The following is a 14,491-nucleotide window of genomic DNA, read 5'->3' on the forward strand; positions in this document are numbered from 1 at the left end:
AGGCTGCAAAACAGTTGTCATAAATACTGTACACAGCCCAGGTTATTACAGAGCAGCATTACAGTCTATTAAATCAAGCACACTAGGATTTTGTACAACTGGTATTCTGAACCCACATATTTGAATGTGCTTTCATACACATTATTGAAGAAAAAAGGTTTGGTGAAATAAAATATTTGCCGAAGATCACACAATTTAAGCGGGTAAGCTGTAATTCATCCAGGGTTTCTGTTTTCGCTTTGTACAAATCAGCCAGCAAATGGATATCTATTTTTATTAGGTAAAGGCTTTGTTTTTACCTCTTTGTGCATTTTTCTGAAATTTTTATATAGTGTGAACTGGAGCACAAAGGTGTTGGAGTGCTTTATATGAATGTTAGTTGCATTACACCAGGTCACCTTCATTGTTTATGCACAACTTTCCAAACTGTGTGTCGCAACATGTTAGTGTGTCGGCTGCCATGTATACGTGTGTCGGCTGCCCTGTGTAGGTGTGTCGGCTGCCCTGTGTAGGTGTGTCGGCAGCCCTGTGTAGGTGTGTCGGCAGCCCTGTGTAGGTGTGTCGGCAGCCCTGTGTAGGTGTGTCGGCAGCCCTGTGTAGGTGTGTCGGCAGCCCTGTGTAGGTGTGTCGGCAGCCCTCTGTAGGTGTGTCGCGGGACGTGGAGTAGGCGTCATGCAGGACAGTACTGTGCATGCTACAGACGCATTACCTGTTCCTGCGGAAGAGGAGGGGTCTCATGTGACGGGCAGCAAGCTGTGGTTGGAATTGGAGCATGGCTACTGCCGCTCTCCTGCAGACCCGTTGAAACATTTGGCTGCGGCTCCGAGTAAAGACTGCGGCTCCTACAGCCAGCGGCTACTGCAGTGCAGCTCTCGTTGCTGCCCCCCCTCCACCTCCCTGACCCCCACAGACCACTGCCAGGATCGTCCTTCTAGCAGTGAACTCCAGTGACATTGCAGGGCAGCAAGGCCCATGATCCAGCCCTCTTTGTGAGCCAGTCCTTCTCCTACCCACCGCACCCTCCATCCGCCCTCAAACTTCTGAACTCTGTCATGCAAAAACCATGTGCTCCCCTACCCAGGCCTTAAATGTACTCTAGGTATGTCAAGAGGGCTGCAATACGACAGACGGCCGATAACTGTAGGTGTGGTCTTCTAAAGAACCAGGATAAAGTGTGGAAAGATATACAGGGTTAGAAATAAAAAAACATTTCTGGTGGCAGACTCATGCGTATGGCAACAGTTTCAGCCCAAACCCATACATACATACATAATGCTGTTAATTGAGGACCCAAGAAATCTACTTTCAGTCTCCCACGAAACTGCCTAGCAACCATAAACTCATGAAAGCATCATTAATTTTGTTGCAAATGAAAACTAAAAGTGCTCTACAAACATGCCAGAGAAGTGCTCTGCGTAAGAGTAATGAAGGGTGGTACCTCTGTGCGGGGAAGGTAGTCCGGGTCCGCAGGTATCCGGGCGATCATCTCACACAGGATGATTCCGTATGCGAAGACATCTGCCTAGGGACGACAAACCAAGGGTCAGTACGACATGCACAATGAGGACCATAAAATGCAATAACTTCGACTCAATCATCAATGCCGCACTAAAACAAAGCAATACATGCAAGGAACTGGGATATGCGTCCAGGTTGACGAGAGCGCAAGCACGCCTGTCACTTCATACAATAAACTGACTGTTGGTGACAGACTTATTGTTTGAGGCTTTCTGATGGAAGATTATGTGGCTGAAGGAGATCGCTTCCAGACTTCGGCCGGATGTACATATTGTCGGGAATTATTCCCCTTGCAAGAGTGATGGAGTATGCTTATCGTCAATACAATGGTCTGCCTGCTGAATTTAGATGCAGGCGGATCTTTGATGTAACCACAGCAGAGACCACTCTGTCTCTGCCATTTACAGTTCCTGTAAATGACTAAAAGGGGCACTATTGGTTTCTAAACACTAGAAAGTGACTAATCTTTAAAAATTCACATCTCTGGTTCCCTATAGTGGATTTTTTTCGTTTTGGTGTCATTTAAAAGATAAAAATAATTCCTATGGTTATAAATTGGTGTTGGATTTATATTTTGTGTTGTCTTAATTATTTACTGAATTGGTGTTTTTAAATTCTTTACATACCTGTCTTTGAAGTTACACCAGTCTGCTTGCAGCCACGTTACCAAGGGTTGAGCATGGGAATAATTTTCCAAGACCTACTCTGAGCCCCATACTGTGTTAGTGGCCTTATTGCCAGTGGCAGACCTACATTTGCCCCTACCAATAATCCACTTCTCAATTGTAACCCACTGTAATATCAGTACATGATCGCGGAATGAAGAACTTGTCCTGAAGCATCTCCTGCATTACTCGCTCGCCTGCACCAGACCAGTGTACCTGCTTCACTTCACACCCACTACACTCCTTGCCCAGACTACCAACAGGGGCCATGCTGCGTGTAAAGATGAGATGGTGCAAACTCAAAGAGAAAGACAGCAGAGCACTGAGCCCTAGCCATACCCCGCTCACATCACTCCACATTCATCAGAACTCCCCTTCGTCTCCCCAAACCCACACAGGCCAGAACTGCATCACTCAGGCCCTGGTACCTATCCTCATCATCTCCATGACTCGAGCCTCACCTGTGCACACTGACTCACAATCTCACCAGAGGTCAGTGCCTTCCAAGTTAAGGATCATCCTACTTTGTCAAATGACAAGCTCAAGCCTATACAAAAAACGGATTTCCAGAGATTGTACAATCTTTGATACACAATACAAGGTATAAAAAAAAATCGGATATAATTTAAGCAAAAGAAAAAAAAAAAGCGCAAATCAGGAAATGTCCACCAGCGAGAAGAGCCTGACGGTCTGAGTGTACCCTACATGAACAGACTAGACACGTCCTCCTCATACCCGCAGACAGACAGAGAACTTCAAACCTATGGCTCCTTCACTTCCCAACCACCCTGCATGGAGTACTTACCTTTTCATCATACAACTCCCCTCGGAGAACTTCAGGGGCCATCCAGTATGGAGAACCGACCACCGACAAGGGCTCCTTCTCACCGCCTTCACTGGAAAGAGAGAGAACCACAGTTACAGCTAAAGACCTGCTGAACACAAGGCACGCACACACACACACACACCCGCCAGCACAGCCTTCAAGGCACTCTAACTTGGCTCCCACCAAACATCAACAGGAAAGTACACAATATTTAGTCCTGCAAACTGCACCTTTGAGTGTCGGCTGTGCCAACTCTATCTTTCATTACTCTGCGGAAGATCCACTGAGCGCCATGACCCTGGCTCCCAGTGAGACCTGTGTGAGGACATTCATCTGCCTCGTTCCCCACATATTTCACTCAAGATATCTCTTGGTTCAGATCTCTAGAGGAGCTCCGGCATCATACACAGACCTCTGGAACAAACGCTTTAATTAAAACGAACACAAACGTTACTGTGCTTGCCACACTGTAGGTGTGCCTAGGTTTAACATCAACTGTAGGTGCCAAGAGGTTTAGTATCATTATACACACTGAGGTTATGTGGTGTCAGGGTGAAGGGGAAACAACTGTCCCCTAACAAGTAACCAAGGGCTTTTGAAGCACAAGCACGCGGAAGCAAAGCAGCAGAAACGGTTTCCAATGTTAAACCTGGATTAAGTCCTATTAAAATCAGATCTACAACATATAAGCAACCAGGCCACAGATGATAGCTTAGCTTTCCTCTGAAGCTTTCTGGGAGTAATGATCAAGTTACCTACCTTGGGCAATGCTCTTTCTGGTGAATAGTCTCTCTAACTGCAGATTCCTCGCGGTAAGAGTCCAGTAGTGGAGCAAGAGTGCAGTGGGGCTGCTGCCAGCAAGATAAATGGGTGCCAATCCACTTGTTGGACAATAAAACACAGACATAATTTAGGTGCAGTGAGACCCCTAGTACCTCAAGGTGCCACTGAACCTGCAGCACTATTAATAGTCATGCCCCTGACTGGATCCAGAAAACGATTCTGCAGCAATGCTTGTGCACACCACTAACCGCATAACAGCACCTCCACTACACGCTGAAGTCAGGTTCTTGCTTCTCTCTTTCCATGCCCTCAGACGTGGAGCATGAGCAATTGTTAGTGTCAGTGTGCAGATTCCTAGCTTTGGAATTCTTTAGATGTTAAAAATAATCCACTCCACAGAACGGAGAGGTGGGAGGGCAGTCAATATTCTGCGATAAGACAGAGTAACCTCCAGAAAGAGCATTACCAAAGACAAGTAACTTTTTTTTCTGATGGACACTTCTAACTGCCGATTCTTGACCTTACACTAGATACCAGAGAGGGAGGGTATGTACGATGGACTCACAACCACCAAGTCGTGCAGAATCGAGGGGGTGAAATGTTCTTCCACCAGACCTGGCTGTCAAGGCAGTAGTGCTTTGTAAACGAATGCATAGATGCCCATGTCGCAGCCTGGCCGGTTTCAATGGCAGACACTCCATGTGTCAAAGTAGAGGTCAGAATTGTGGTGAAATGGGCTCTGAGGCCTTCTGGTGGCTGCTTAATAGCCAAAGCACAGCAAATCTTAATGCGGAGGATTATCCACCTCAACAGGGTCCTCTTCTGCTCAGCCGTCCCTTTCTTCGCCATGTAGAACACCACAAACTGATGATCACCTAGACTATGTTACTTGGCAAGATAAATATAAAAGCTTAAAGACTTCTTAAGATATAGCCGATGAAACCTCTCCTCTTTTTTTTATGGTTTTTGGAGGGGCTACGGTTGTAGGGGAGGGGCAAAGAACGTACACAAGGTGATAGATTTCCCGCCATGGATAGGAGTCATAACTTTAGTGAACAAGGTCGTCCGAGCTCTCAATGTTTGTCTGGATAAAAGATGGTGGGCAGGTCCACCGAGAGCACCTGAAGCTCAAACATGCAAAGTAATTGCAATGAGGAAAACAGGCTTCAAAATCAAAACAAACAGCAAGCGGCGATGGATAGGCTTGAAGAGTGTGCACTTAAGAAATGGTAAGACCAAATTAAGGTCCCAATGTGGGCATCCCACAATGTTTTGGGAGAAAAGTGTGTCAAACCTCATAATAACAGGTGATTTAAGCAAGGACAGGTGGTTCGACAAACTTAAAAGACCAAAGGGGCAGACAAATAATCTTTAGGAGTGACCACAGTAAGGCCTTGGTGGGCCAAAGGCAAAACAAACAAAACAACATCCTACAGTTTGGATTGTATCAATCTTATCAAAGGTCACTTTTGAGGTTACCACACCAAGCCACAAATCTGTCCTATTGCCCGGCTCAAATGGAATTTGTGGAAGGGTGTATGGCAGGGGGAAAGACATTTAGCACTTCCAGCAGCAGAACACACACAGTCAACTACTGCCGCTCAATCTCCATGCACAGAGGTGTAGATTGCATAGATTAAGATAGACAAACCTGCCCTGTTGCGGAGCCAGAAAGTACTCCTGATGTGGCAGTCAGATCAGAAGACGTGCTCATGCCCAGAAGCTCCGGAGGCCAAGCTCTTCTGGCCAAATCTGGGGTCCTTACAACGACTTGTACTGCATGATTCCTGATCTTTTTCAGAACTTGCAGCAGGAGGGCAGAGGCAGGAATGCATACAGGAGTCTCGAGTCGCATTCCTGTTGGAACGCATCTCTTAGTAAGTGCTCTTGTGGAAACTAAATGAACACCACTTTTGGCACTGTGTGTTCTAGCCAGGATTCTGCCTACTTCCAGAAGATGCCCAGCACCACCTCTGGATATAGTAGCTAATCATGAACTACCAGACACCATCGGCTGAGCAAGTCAGCTCTGGCCTTCAAGAACCCTGCAGGTGGTTCACAATCCGGAAGGTGCCCTGACGCCCCAACAAATTCCAGAGGCACAGACATCTTGGCACAGCGCCGCAGCCCCATTCTTCCCGGTCTGTTCCAATTCCACATGGCGGTGGTGCGGTCTATGAGAATTTGCACCAGCCTTCCACTGATGGATGGTAAGAAGGCCTTCATGACCAAGCAAATGGCTGGTACCTCCAGCAGTTTGATATGGAGTTGGGCTTCTATTGGAGACCAGTCCTCTGATCTCTACCCCCCCAGGTGACCTCCTCAACCCAAGTGTCACTACTGTAAACTCTGGCTGGAACAGGGAGAGGGGCTTTTCACAAGTACAACTGTGGTCGAGTAGCCACCACCGTAAATTGTGAGCAGTTTCCTTCGAAATCCGAACGGTATACAACAGATTTCCCCAGTGCTGAGTCCACTAGAACTTCAGGCTCTATTGCAGAGCATGGATATGCCACCTGATGTAGTGGGTAAGGAGGATACAGGAGGTTAAACGGCCAAGAACCTTCAGAGCAGCTCTCACTGAGATACAGGATGAGACGGAAATATCAGGATCTTAGCTGGAAAGGCCAGGACTCGTTGCAACAGAGAGGCCTTAGATTGTACCATGTCCAGGACCGTTCCGTTGAAAGGATGCCTCTGCAAAGTAGTTAAGTGTGACTTCAGCTCATTGATCCTGAATCCCAACAATTTTAGGAGGTTCACTGCCATCTGGTGGTCTACGACTGACTGTGGAGAGTAATCCTCAACAACCAGTCATTGAAGCAAGGGAAAACTGGCATCCCACCTTCGAAGATGGGCAGAGACTGCTTCCTTCCACCACACTTGTCGCACAACTTTGAGTATTCCACCGAGCCCAAGCATCAGAGTCACACGTTATGTGGGTGTGTGACCGACATTTGTTTCATATAGTTGCTGCATGGTTTGAAACCTGTAGTCTTAGGTAGGGACATCTCTCAGCTAGAGTCACCTTACAGGTTACAAGGTAGGGTCACAGATTACTCAACGGTGTCAAATGGACATCAAAAAGGAAAGCAGGGAATAAATGGTGCAAGTGAATGAAAGCATGAGGGCGAGAATCGGGAAAATAAATAACGTAATTGCTAGGGCTGAGCGGAGAACGAAAAGCAGGACATCATTCAGGAAGTGATTGTGAAAAGGCAATTAGAAATAGTATTATTAAGGACAGAAGAAAGGAAGAATGAAAAAAGATTTAAGACCTATCTTTGGACGCAGCAGTGGTACAACAATCCTAAAAGACCAATTTCAGGCGGCAAATGGAAGAGGATCGAGCCATGGAAGACATACTAAAGGAGAAAAGGATTAGGGACGAGAGATGAACCCAAGAGAGGGAGGATAGGTACCTCGAAAGAACAGAACTTTATCGACAAAAGGAAGACATGCCAGTCAGAATATGAAGATTAACAGAACCAAACACCACTAAAAGTCCCAGGAGAATGAAGTGAGAAGAATGAGCAGCTTTAGCCAAGCCAGAGGATCAGCTCCCAGGAAGTGGAAACAGCGATGGCCACAGTGGGACGGAAGAATGAGGCAGAAGGCACAGAGAAGAATCGAAAGCTACTGATGAACTGTGAGCATGGGGGAAAGGGGCATGTTACAAAGAAGCAGTACCAAGAGAAGACTTCTAAAGCCAAGGGATGATGATTCACATAATTAGGAAGTGGTCCAGAGGAAAAAGAGCAGGGCCCGTGATGACATAAGAAATGTGGGTTGAAACTGGGTACAAAGAAGTGGAAAGAAAACAGTAGGATTAGGCCTTTTCAAGAAGAACGGAAGCTCAGAATCCGAAACGAGCATGACAAGAGTGAGCGGCCAAGAAGTTTCAAAAGAGGGAAGCTGAAAAAGCAGAATACACAAGTACAATTGTAAAGGGGAAATCATCAGCAGTCAGGAGTGCAGGGCTTGGACACAAACCACTGACAATTGGTCCATAAATGACACAGCCAGAACAATCAAGGGACCTGGAAGAGAAAAACTACAGCAAATCAAACTGCAAACTAAGCCCACTAAGCTAGAGGTGAGGCTCGGCAATGCAGAGGAGACTTCTGCCTAGCAGAGAAGTACGGAGTGCAGCTTGTGAGTGCTCATTCCCAAACCATGGGGACCTCAGTGTGCGCTGCACCCAGACTGAAGTAGTAGTCCAACACCAGTCCAGCTCCAGCTCCAAGATCCTAGCCCTCATGCCTCAATCCGACACCTAAATGAGGACCAAACATTGCTCGACATGCAAGGACATGGCCAGCAGGCACCCGGCCACCCTCTTACATGGTGTGAGGGTGAGAAACGGTATCAAGGAATACCTCTGCGGTACTGGCAATCGTGGTATCTGGCAGCCTGCTGTGACCAGTGAGGAACAAGCGGCCATCTTTAGAGGACATGGGGAAGGTTTCAAGTCTCCTAAATGAGGAACTTGCAGACACTCACTGCCAAGACACTGAAGGCATTAATTATAATGGGGTGACCCAGTGACCCTCAGAACCTGGGTATTACGTGATATGCAAATATTGGTTCTGTCGGATTGTACTCAATCTCTTTGATTAAACAATTACTTGGCTCACTATTTTCTCATATGTACTTTTTCATGAAAAACAGAGATACTTTAAAGAAAAATGCACACACCAAACGTTTTTTTCTTGTACGCAAGTTGTAATTATTCAATCACTTTGCAAAAGATTTGTTCTTTTTAGATATTTAAAAAAAATTTCGGTTGTCCATATACATTGAAAATATAATGACAATAAATAAGTGCTGCAGTGAATAAACGTGATCTGTGAGTAATGGTGACTGTTATAGTGATTCCAAACCAAAAAGAGGAACGTAGAGGTACTGATAGAATCACCCTCCAAAACAGGATTCATATAACCAAAAGGATTCTATCAAAAAAAGTGAAAAGGTGATAGTTTTTTTATTTTTAATATACTTATAAGTGGTACTAGGCTCTCTCTTAGAGGTGGAAAGATGAGAGCACAATGTGCTTGTTAAAATACCCCTCACACACTAAAAACCGTTAGTGTCATGCTTCATCATAGGGGTCTTCCCGCCCCTATAACGGGACGAGGCGTGCTACGACCAGACGAAATACGCGGGAGCACTTAGATTGTGACAGAGGCTATGTGTGGGTGCATAGGTATCAGTGAGAGTGTAGGGACCTAACACTAGTGAGTGTAAAAAAGTGAAAAAAGTAGAAAAAGTTAAAAATTCCCTGGCTTAGTAGAAAAAAACAGATTTATTAGCTTCTCTAGCTGGGAACATTAAGAAGGGGTTGTGTGGTAGAGCATTAGCTTACCACCTAGTCGACATGTTTCGTAAGCAGTCCCCTACTGCTTACTCATCAGGACCAAATGACGATCCCTACCTATAGTACTCAGTTCTATAAAGTAATGCCTACTCTCCTACAAACAATCAGCAAAAATCGGCTGGCTGTTTGGGCTTCGGGGCATGAGTTGGCCCAGGTGAAGCAATACAATTAGTATAAAAAATGGACCTAATATGGTCTCTGTAAGGGAAAGGAAGAAAGAGAAAAACCAACATAAATGCATAAGTAAGCATCACGATCTGAGTGAAAATGCAGACAGATAATCATGTACCACACGCTAGTGGAAAAACCGCTTTGTATATCTGAAAGCGACAAAGCTCCTGTATGAAATTCAACAGGAAAGTGCGTAGCGTCTATCGAGGTTGGCTGTCATATTGCCAATTTATCTCGCTCCACACATTGTAGTGACCTCAAACTCTGGGTTCCACTACCATCTCCTCATACACACCAACATTCATGACTCCATGCACCACTCGCGAACCAGCAATTGAAAAAGAGAAGGGTAACTTCTATTGCAAAATTTTACACGAAGGGGAGAAGAAAACGATAAGCGTTTCAATCAACTCGAAATACTGTCAATACATTCAGTACATACTTATCTCAGTATTTTGTCAAAGCCCCATGAGTTTGCAGGCGAGGGGTGTTCTGCGCGGTTTACTGTAAGGAAAAACCGCACCTCGTGTTATTTGCTTAGATATATACGAGATCTTAGGATTGCTTTCGTTCCCCCGTGACCCATTATTTAAAGACTCGAGGTCAGAGTCTGTAACTCACGTGTCCGGCAGCAAGGGAAATCATTGTTCCTACCCCCGAGCTCCTCCGAGGATTTAACCGGGCTTGAATGTCAGTTGTATTTAGAGCCCTGCGTTTCCGCATTGTCATCTCCGTGGGTACCGCCTACTATAGAACGACTGAAACGCTGACTAACAAACATGGCCGCCCCATCTTGGCGCGTTCAGTGTGCAAAAAACGGAAGTCTTTCCGCTATGTCTATTCCTCTCATTCACAAGATCCCACAAAGTTTGATATTAATAGTTCTTTGGTCATGAGACTCTAACGATCATGGACATTCCACAAAGGAGTATCCAAACGACCATGGAGTCATCGTGGTACAAACACTTTTCCTCGCATACTCGACGCCACCTCTCCACGGTGAATGGCCCTCCCAGAACGGGACCCACAATAGCGGCCCACATCACCGGATGCAAAACACACAGATCACTCCATGGGTGATGACGATTAGACTTGACAGGCAAAAAGGAGTCCTCACAGCTGGCTCCACGGTATGTCGTCATTTAATCCATTTTTGTGCAATTGAATGCGGATGGAGGGAGGTTTAAAAAAACAGATTATTCTATGGGTGATGATGATTAGACTTGACAGGCAAAAAAGGAGTCCTTACAGCTGGCTCCACGGTATGTCGTCATTTAATCCATTTTTGTGCGATTGAATGCGGAACACCCATCTCTGTTCCTTCTCCAATAAGAATCTTTCATTACTGACTAGTTCTATTACAGTCCAATTGATTTCCTCTGGTTTATGGTTTTTTTCTAGGAAATGATTCGTTAGTTTTGTACTTGATTTCCTGCATTTTATAGTGCTCTTGTGTTCACCTATCCTGATCTTCACTGCCCTGCTTGTCATTCCCACGTATTCAAGGTGGCAGGGGCAGGTGATCAGGTATATTACGTTTGCGCTATTGCAGTTACTGAAACATCTCTGTTCCCAGACGGTGCCGTTATTGAAAGTTATTTTTTTGCTTTTCTTAGTAAGACTACAGGCCCTGCACCCTCCACATGGGTAGTGTCCCTGGACAAAGGTTGGATCTCTTTGTATGTTATTGTTGTAGGTTTTTGGTCTTGTATGAACCAGAACATCTCTCAAACTCTGTGCCCTTTTATGCGCAAACATAGGCTTTGGTATTTGCAGACCGCCACTGTTCAGGATTTTCCAATTTTTGTTGATAATCTTGGTCACTACGTTGGAGCTGGTATTATACGTAGTCACGCAAATTGGTCATTTCTCTTCCTCCTTTTGAGTTTTTTCTTCCAAAAGGCTTTCACGGCAGTTGTTCCTTGCCCGTGTGTAAGCCTGATTGATGATGCGGTCAGGGTACATTCTTGCTTTCAATTTCTTTTTGAGATCGTCTGATTGGGCTTTGAAATTCTCAATCTCTGTGCAGTTCCTGCGTAAACGCAGGAACTGACCGTATGGGAGGTTGTCCCGTAAATGTTTTGGGTGGAAACTATTGTACATTAGGAGACAGTTCTTTGAGGTGCTCTTAAAATGGGTTGTGGTCATCAATCTCCCATTTTTTGGGAATATGTTCAAATCAAGAAAAACCAAGTTACTTCTAGAGGTTATGCTGGTAAACCTTAAGAATTCATCTTGTAGATTGAGCCATGTCAGAAATTGTTCAGAGCCTCTTTCATCTCCATCCCAGAAGATAAGGATATCATCGATGTAACGTTTCCATAACTTGATGTTGGGTCTGAAAGGGTTGTTAGGGTTCAATATCTTGGTCACCTCTAGATGGTATACGTACAATCCAGCTATACTAGGGGCAAATGTACTTCCCATGCTGGTCCCATGCTTTTGTAGATATAGGGTGCCATTGTATTCAAAGAAATTTTCTTTCAACGCAAGTGAACAACAATTCATTACCACATTGCGTGGTGTTTGGTATTCCCAGAATTCTTCAAAAAGGACATCCTCTATGATCTCTAAGGTGGCTTGATGTGGCAGGCTAGTGTAAAGGCTCTCCACGTCACAGCTAATTAATAGCTGGGTATTTGGATCAAAACTCACGTCTTCCAATAGGTTTAGAACTTCTTTGGTATCTTTCAGATACGTAGATGTCTTTTGGACCATAGGTCTGAGAAATGCATCCGCAAATCTCGAGACCGGCTCTAAAATGGACCCAATCCCCGAAACTATAGGTCTACCAGGGGGGTTTTGGAGGCTTTTGTGGATCTTAGGAAGAGTATATAGATAGGGAATTTTTGGGTCTTTTTGACAAAGGAAATCCCCCTCCTTCTTAGTGATCCAATCATGGGCTAGCGCTTCCTCCACCATTGTACCAATCTTTATTTGTATAGTTGGTGTGGGGTCGGTATGGAGAACTTCATAATTTCTTTTGTCCTGTAACAACCGCATACACTCATTGTCATAGTTCTCTATAGTCTGTATGACAGTGGCGCCACCCTTGTCGGCAGGCTTGATTATCAATCTTTTGTTGTTGCTAAGATCTCTTAGTGCTTGCCTTTCTTCATTGGTAGTGTTGTGAAAAACACGTTTTTCCAGTGGGTTGATGTTTTCCAAATCTCTCATCACTGCCTTCTCAAAAGTTAGTAATTCGACTGGGAGGGTGTTATCCATGGGAGTGAACTTTGATTTGGGTCTTAGGTTTGTATCTCCATGGTCAACTTCATCCTCTTTGTCTTTGAAAAAAACCTGCAGCTTTAGACGTCGCATGAATTCCTGTACCTCTTGGCAGAGATGGAATTTGTCCATGCTGGCTGTGGGTACATATCCCAAACCTTTTTCCAAGACTCTTTTCTGTGGAGCCGTTAGTTCAATGTCAGACAGATTCACAACCAGACTTATTTCTGGGTCCTCGTGGCGCCTGTCATACTCCTTGTTGACACTCGAGGAGTTTCTTCTTCTTCTGTATTCCAATGGACTGTTGTCCCTCTCCGGTTCCTCCCCTTCGTCCGTCCTTGGCGCGCGGGGGGGGGACAACCTTAAAGAAGGAGACTGAGGTGTCTTATTCATAACCTCTGTGGGATGATTGTTCTCTCTTTTATCGAAGCGTGGTATCTTCGTAAAAGAATTTATCACCGTCCAATGACTCGTGAACGGGAGAGAGATACAGACGTCTGCTGTCATGCTCCTCAAGTGATCGCGGCTGCGGCACTTCAAACCCGAATTCGTCACCGGACGGTGATAAATTCTTTTACGAAGATACCACGCTTCGATAAAAGAGAGAACAATCATCCCACAGAGGTTATGAATAAGACACCTCAGTCTCCTTCTTTAAGGTTGTCCCCCCCTTTGTCCTGATGAAGACCCGAAACGGTTGCTAATAAACCGGCACCATACCGCTGGGTCGAAACATCGACACTAATCCACCAATTGGTCCTCACTACATCTCAATAGAAAAATATGATTTACAATACTGTTTGAGTACATTGAAGTTATTGCTGGACCAGTGTATCTAATTGGATTCTTCACGAAACTGTATCACTATAACAGTCACCATTAGTCACAGATCACGTTTATTCACTGCAGCACTTATTTATTGTCATTATATTTTCAATGTATATGGACAACCAAAATTTAAAAAAAAAATTTTTTTTAAATATCTAAAAAACAAATCTTTTGCAAAGCGATTGAATAATTACAACTTTGCGTACAAGAAAAAAATGTTTGGTGTGTGCATTTTTCTTTAAAGTATCTCTATGTTTTTCATGAAAAAGTACATATGAGAAAATAGTGAGCCAAGTAATTGTTTAATCAAAGAGATTGAGTACAATCCGACAGAACCAATATTTGCATATCAAGACACTGAAGGAGCAAAGAATCCAACTTACTGAACGATTGATGCCAACCATCACCAGCCCTGAATAACTGATGCCAACAATCACCAGCTAAGACCACGAAGAGGAAGTACAGAGGGCACCGGTCCCTGCTGAGAAACTGAAGGAACAAAGAATCCAACTCACTGAACGATTGATGGCAACAATTGTAGGAGAGTAGGGTCTGCTTCCTATGGTTACTCCCACTTTTTGCTGTGATTCTCTGGTTTTTCGACTTTAGTGTGGCTGTGGGCCTGCTAATCAGGCCCACCGCCCAGCCCAGCCCAGCTGTTCTCTCTCTAAAATGATACCATCTACTTTAGGTACATACCAGATTGGTTACTGGGTCACCCTTGTGAGCCCCTGTATGGTGTACCATAGGTACCAGGGCATAGGTACACCCTAGGCCTACCAGAGGCTGCAGCATGTATTGTGCCATCCCTGGTTTGCCTTCCAAACTGACACCACAGGTCTGTTCATACAGCCTGGGTAAGGTGGTGTAATCACCACTTACTTTGATATAGTATACCTATATCTATATATACATATAGACACATATACACCTATAAGTCACTCCTATGGCAGGCCTTAACAATCCTGGAGGCAGAGTGCTTGGTTTTATGTGAGAGGGTGCCCTGGCATGAGCTGAGTCCCTCTGCAGCTTTCAGAACCATCTCCTTATAGCTGTTCTATGATATAGCCATACCATATTCTCTTAAGTGCATTA

General features: G+C 44.8%; 1 protein-coding gene across 1 annotated transcript in view; it reads right to left on the minus strand.

Moving 5' to 3' along the window:
- Positions 1 to 14,491, minus strand: part of TESK1 (testis associated actin remodelling kinase 1) — a 467,562-nt gene that overhangs the window by 82,147 nt on the left and 370,924 nt on the right. Inside the window, exons 6-7 of the mRNA XM_086960220.1 lie at positions 2,989 to 3,079; positions 1,439 to 1,522 (exon numbers count right to left, since the gene is read on the minus strand). Coding sequence (XP_086816346.1) covers positions 1,439 to 1,522; positions 2,989 to 3,079 — 175 coding nt within the window. The remainder of the gene's footprint in view (positions 1 to 1,438; positions 1,523 to 2,988; positions 3,080 to 14,491) is intronic.

Source organism: Lissotriton vulgaris, chromosome 3_1 (assembly GCF_964263255.1).
Source record: "Lissotriton vulgaris chromosome 3_1, aLisVul1.2, whole genome shotgun sequence".
NCBI lineage: Eukaryota > Metazoa > Chordata > Amphibia > Caudata > Salamandridae > Lissotriton > Lissotriton vulgaris.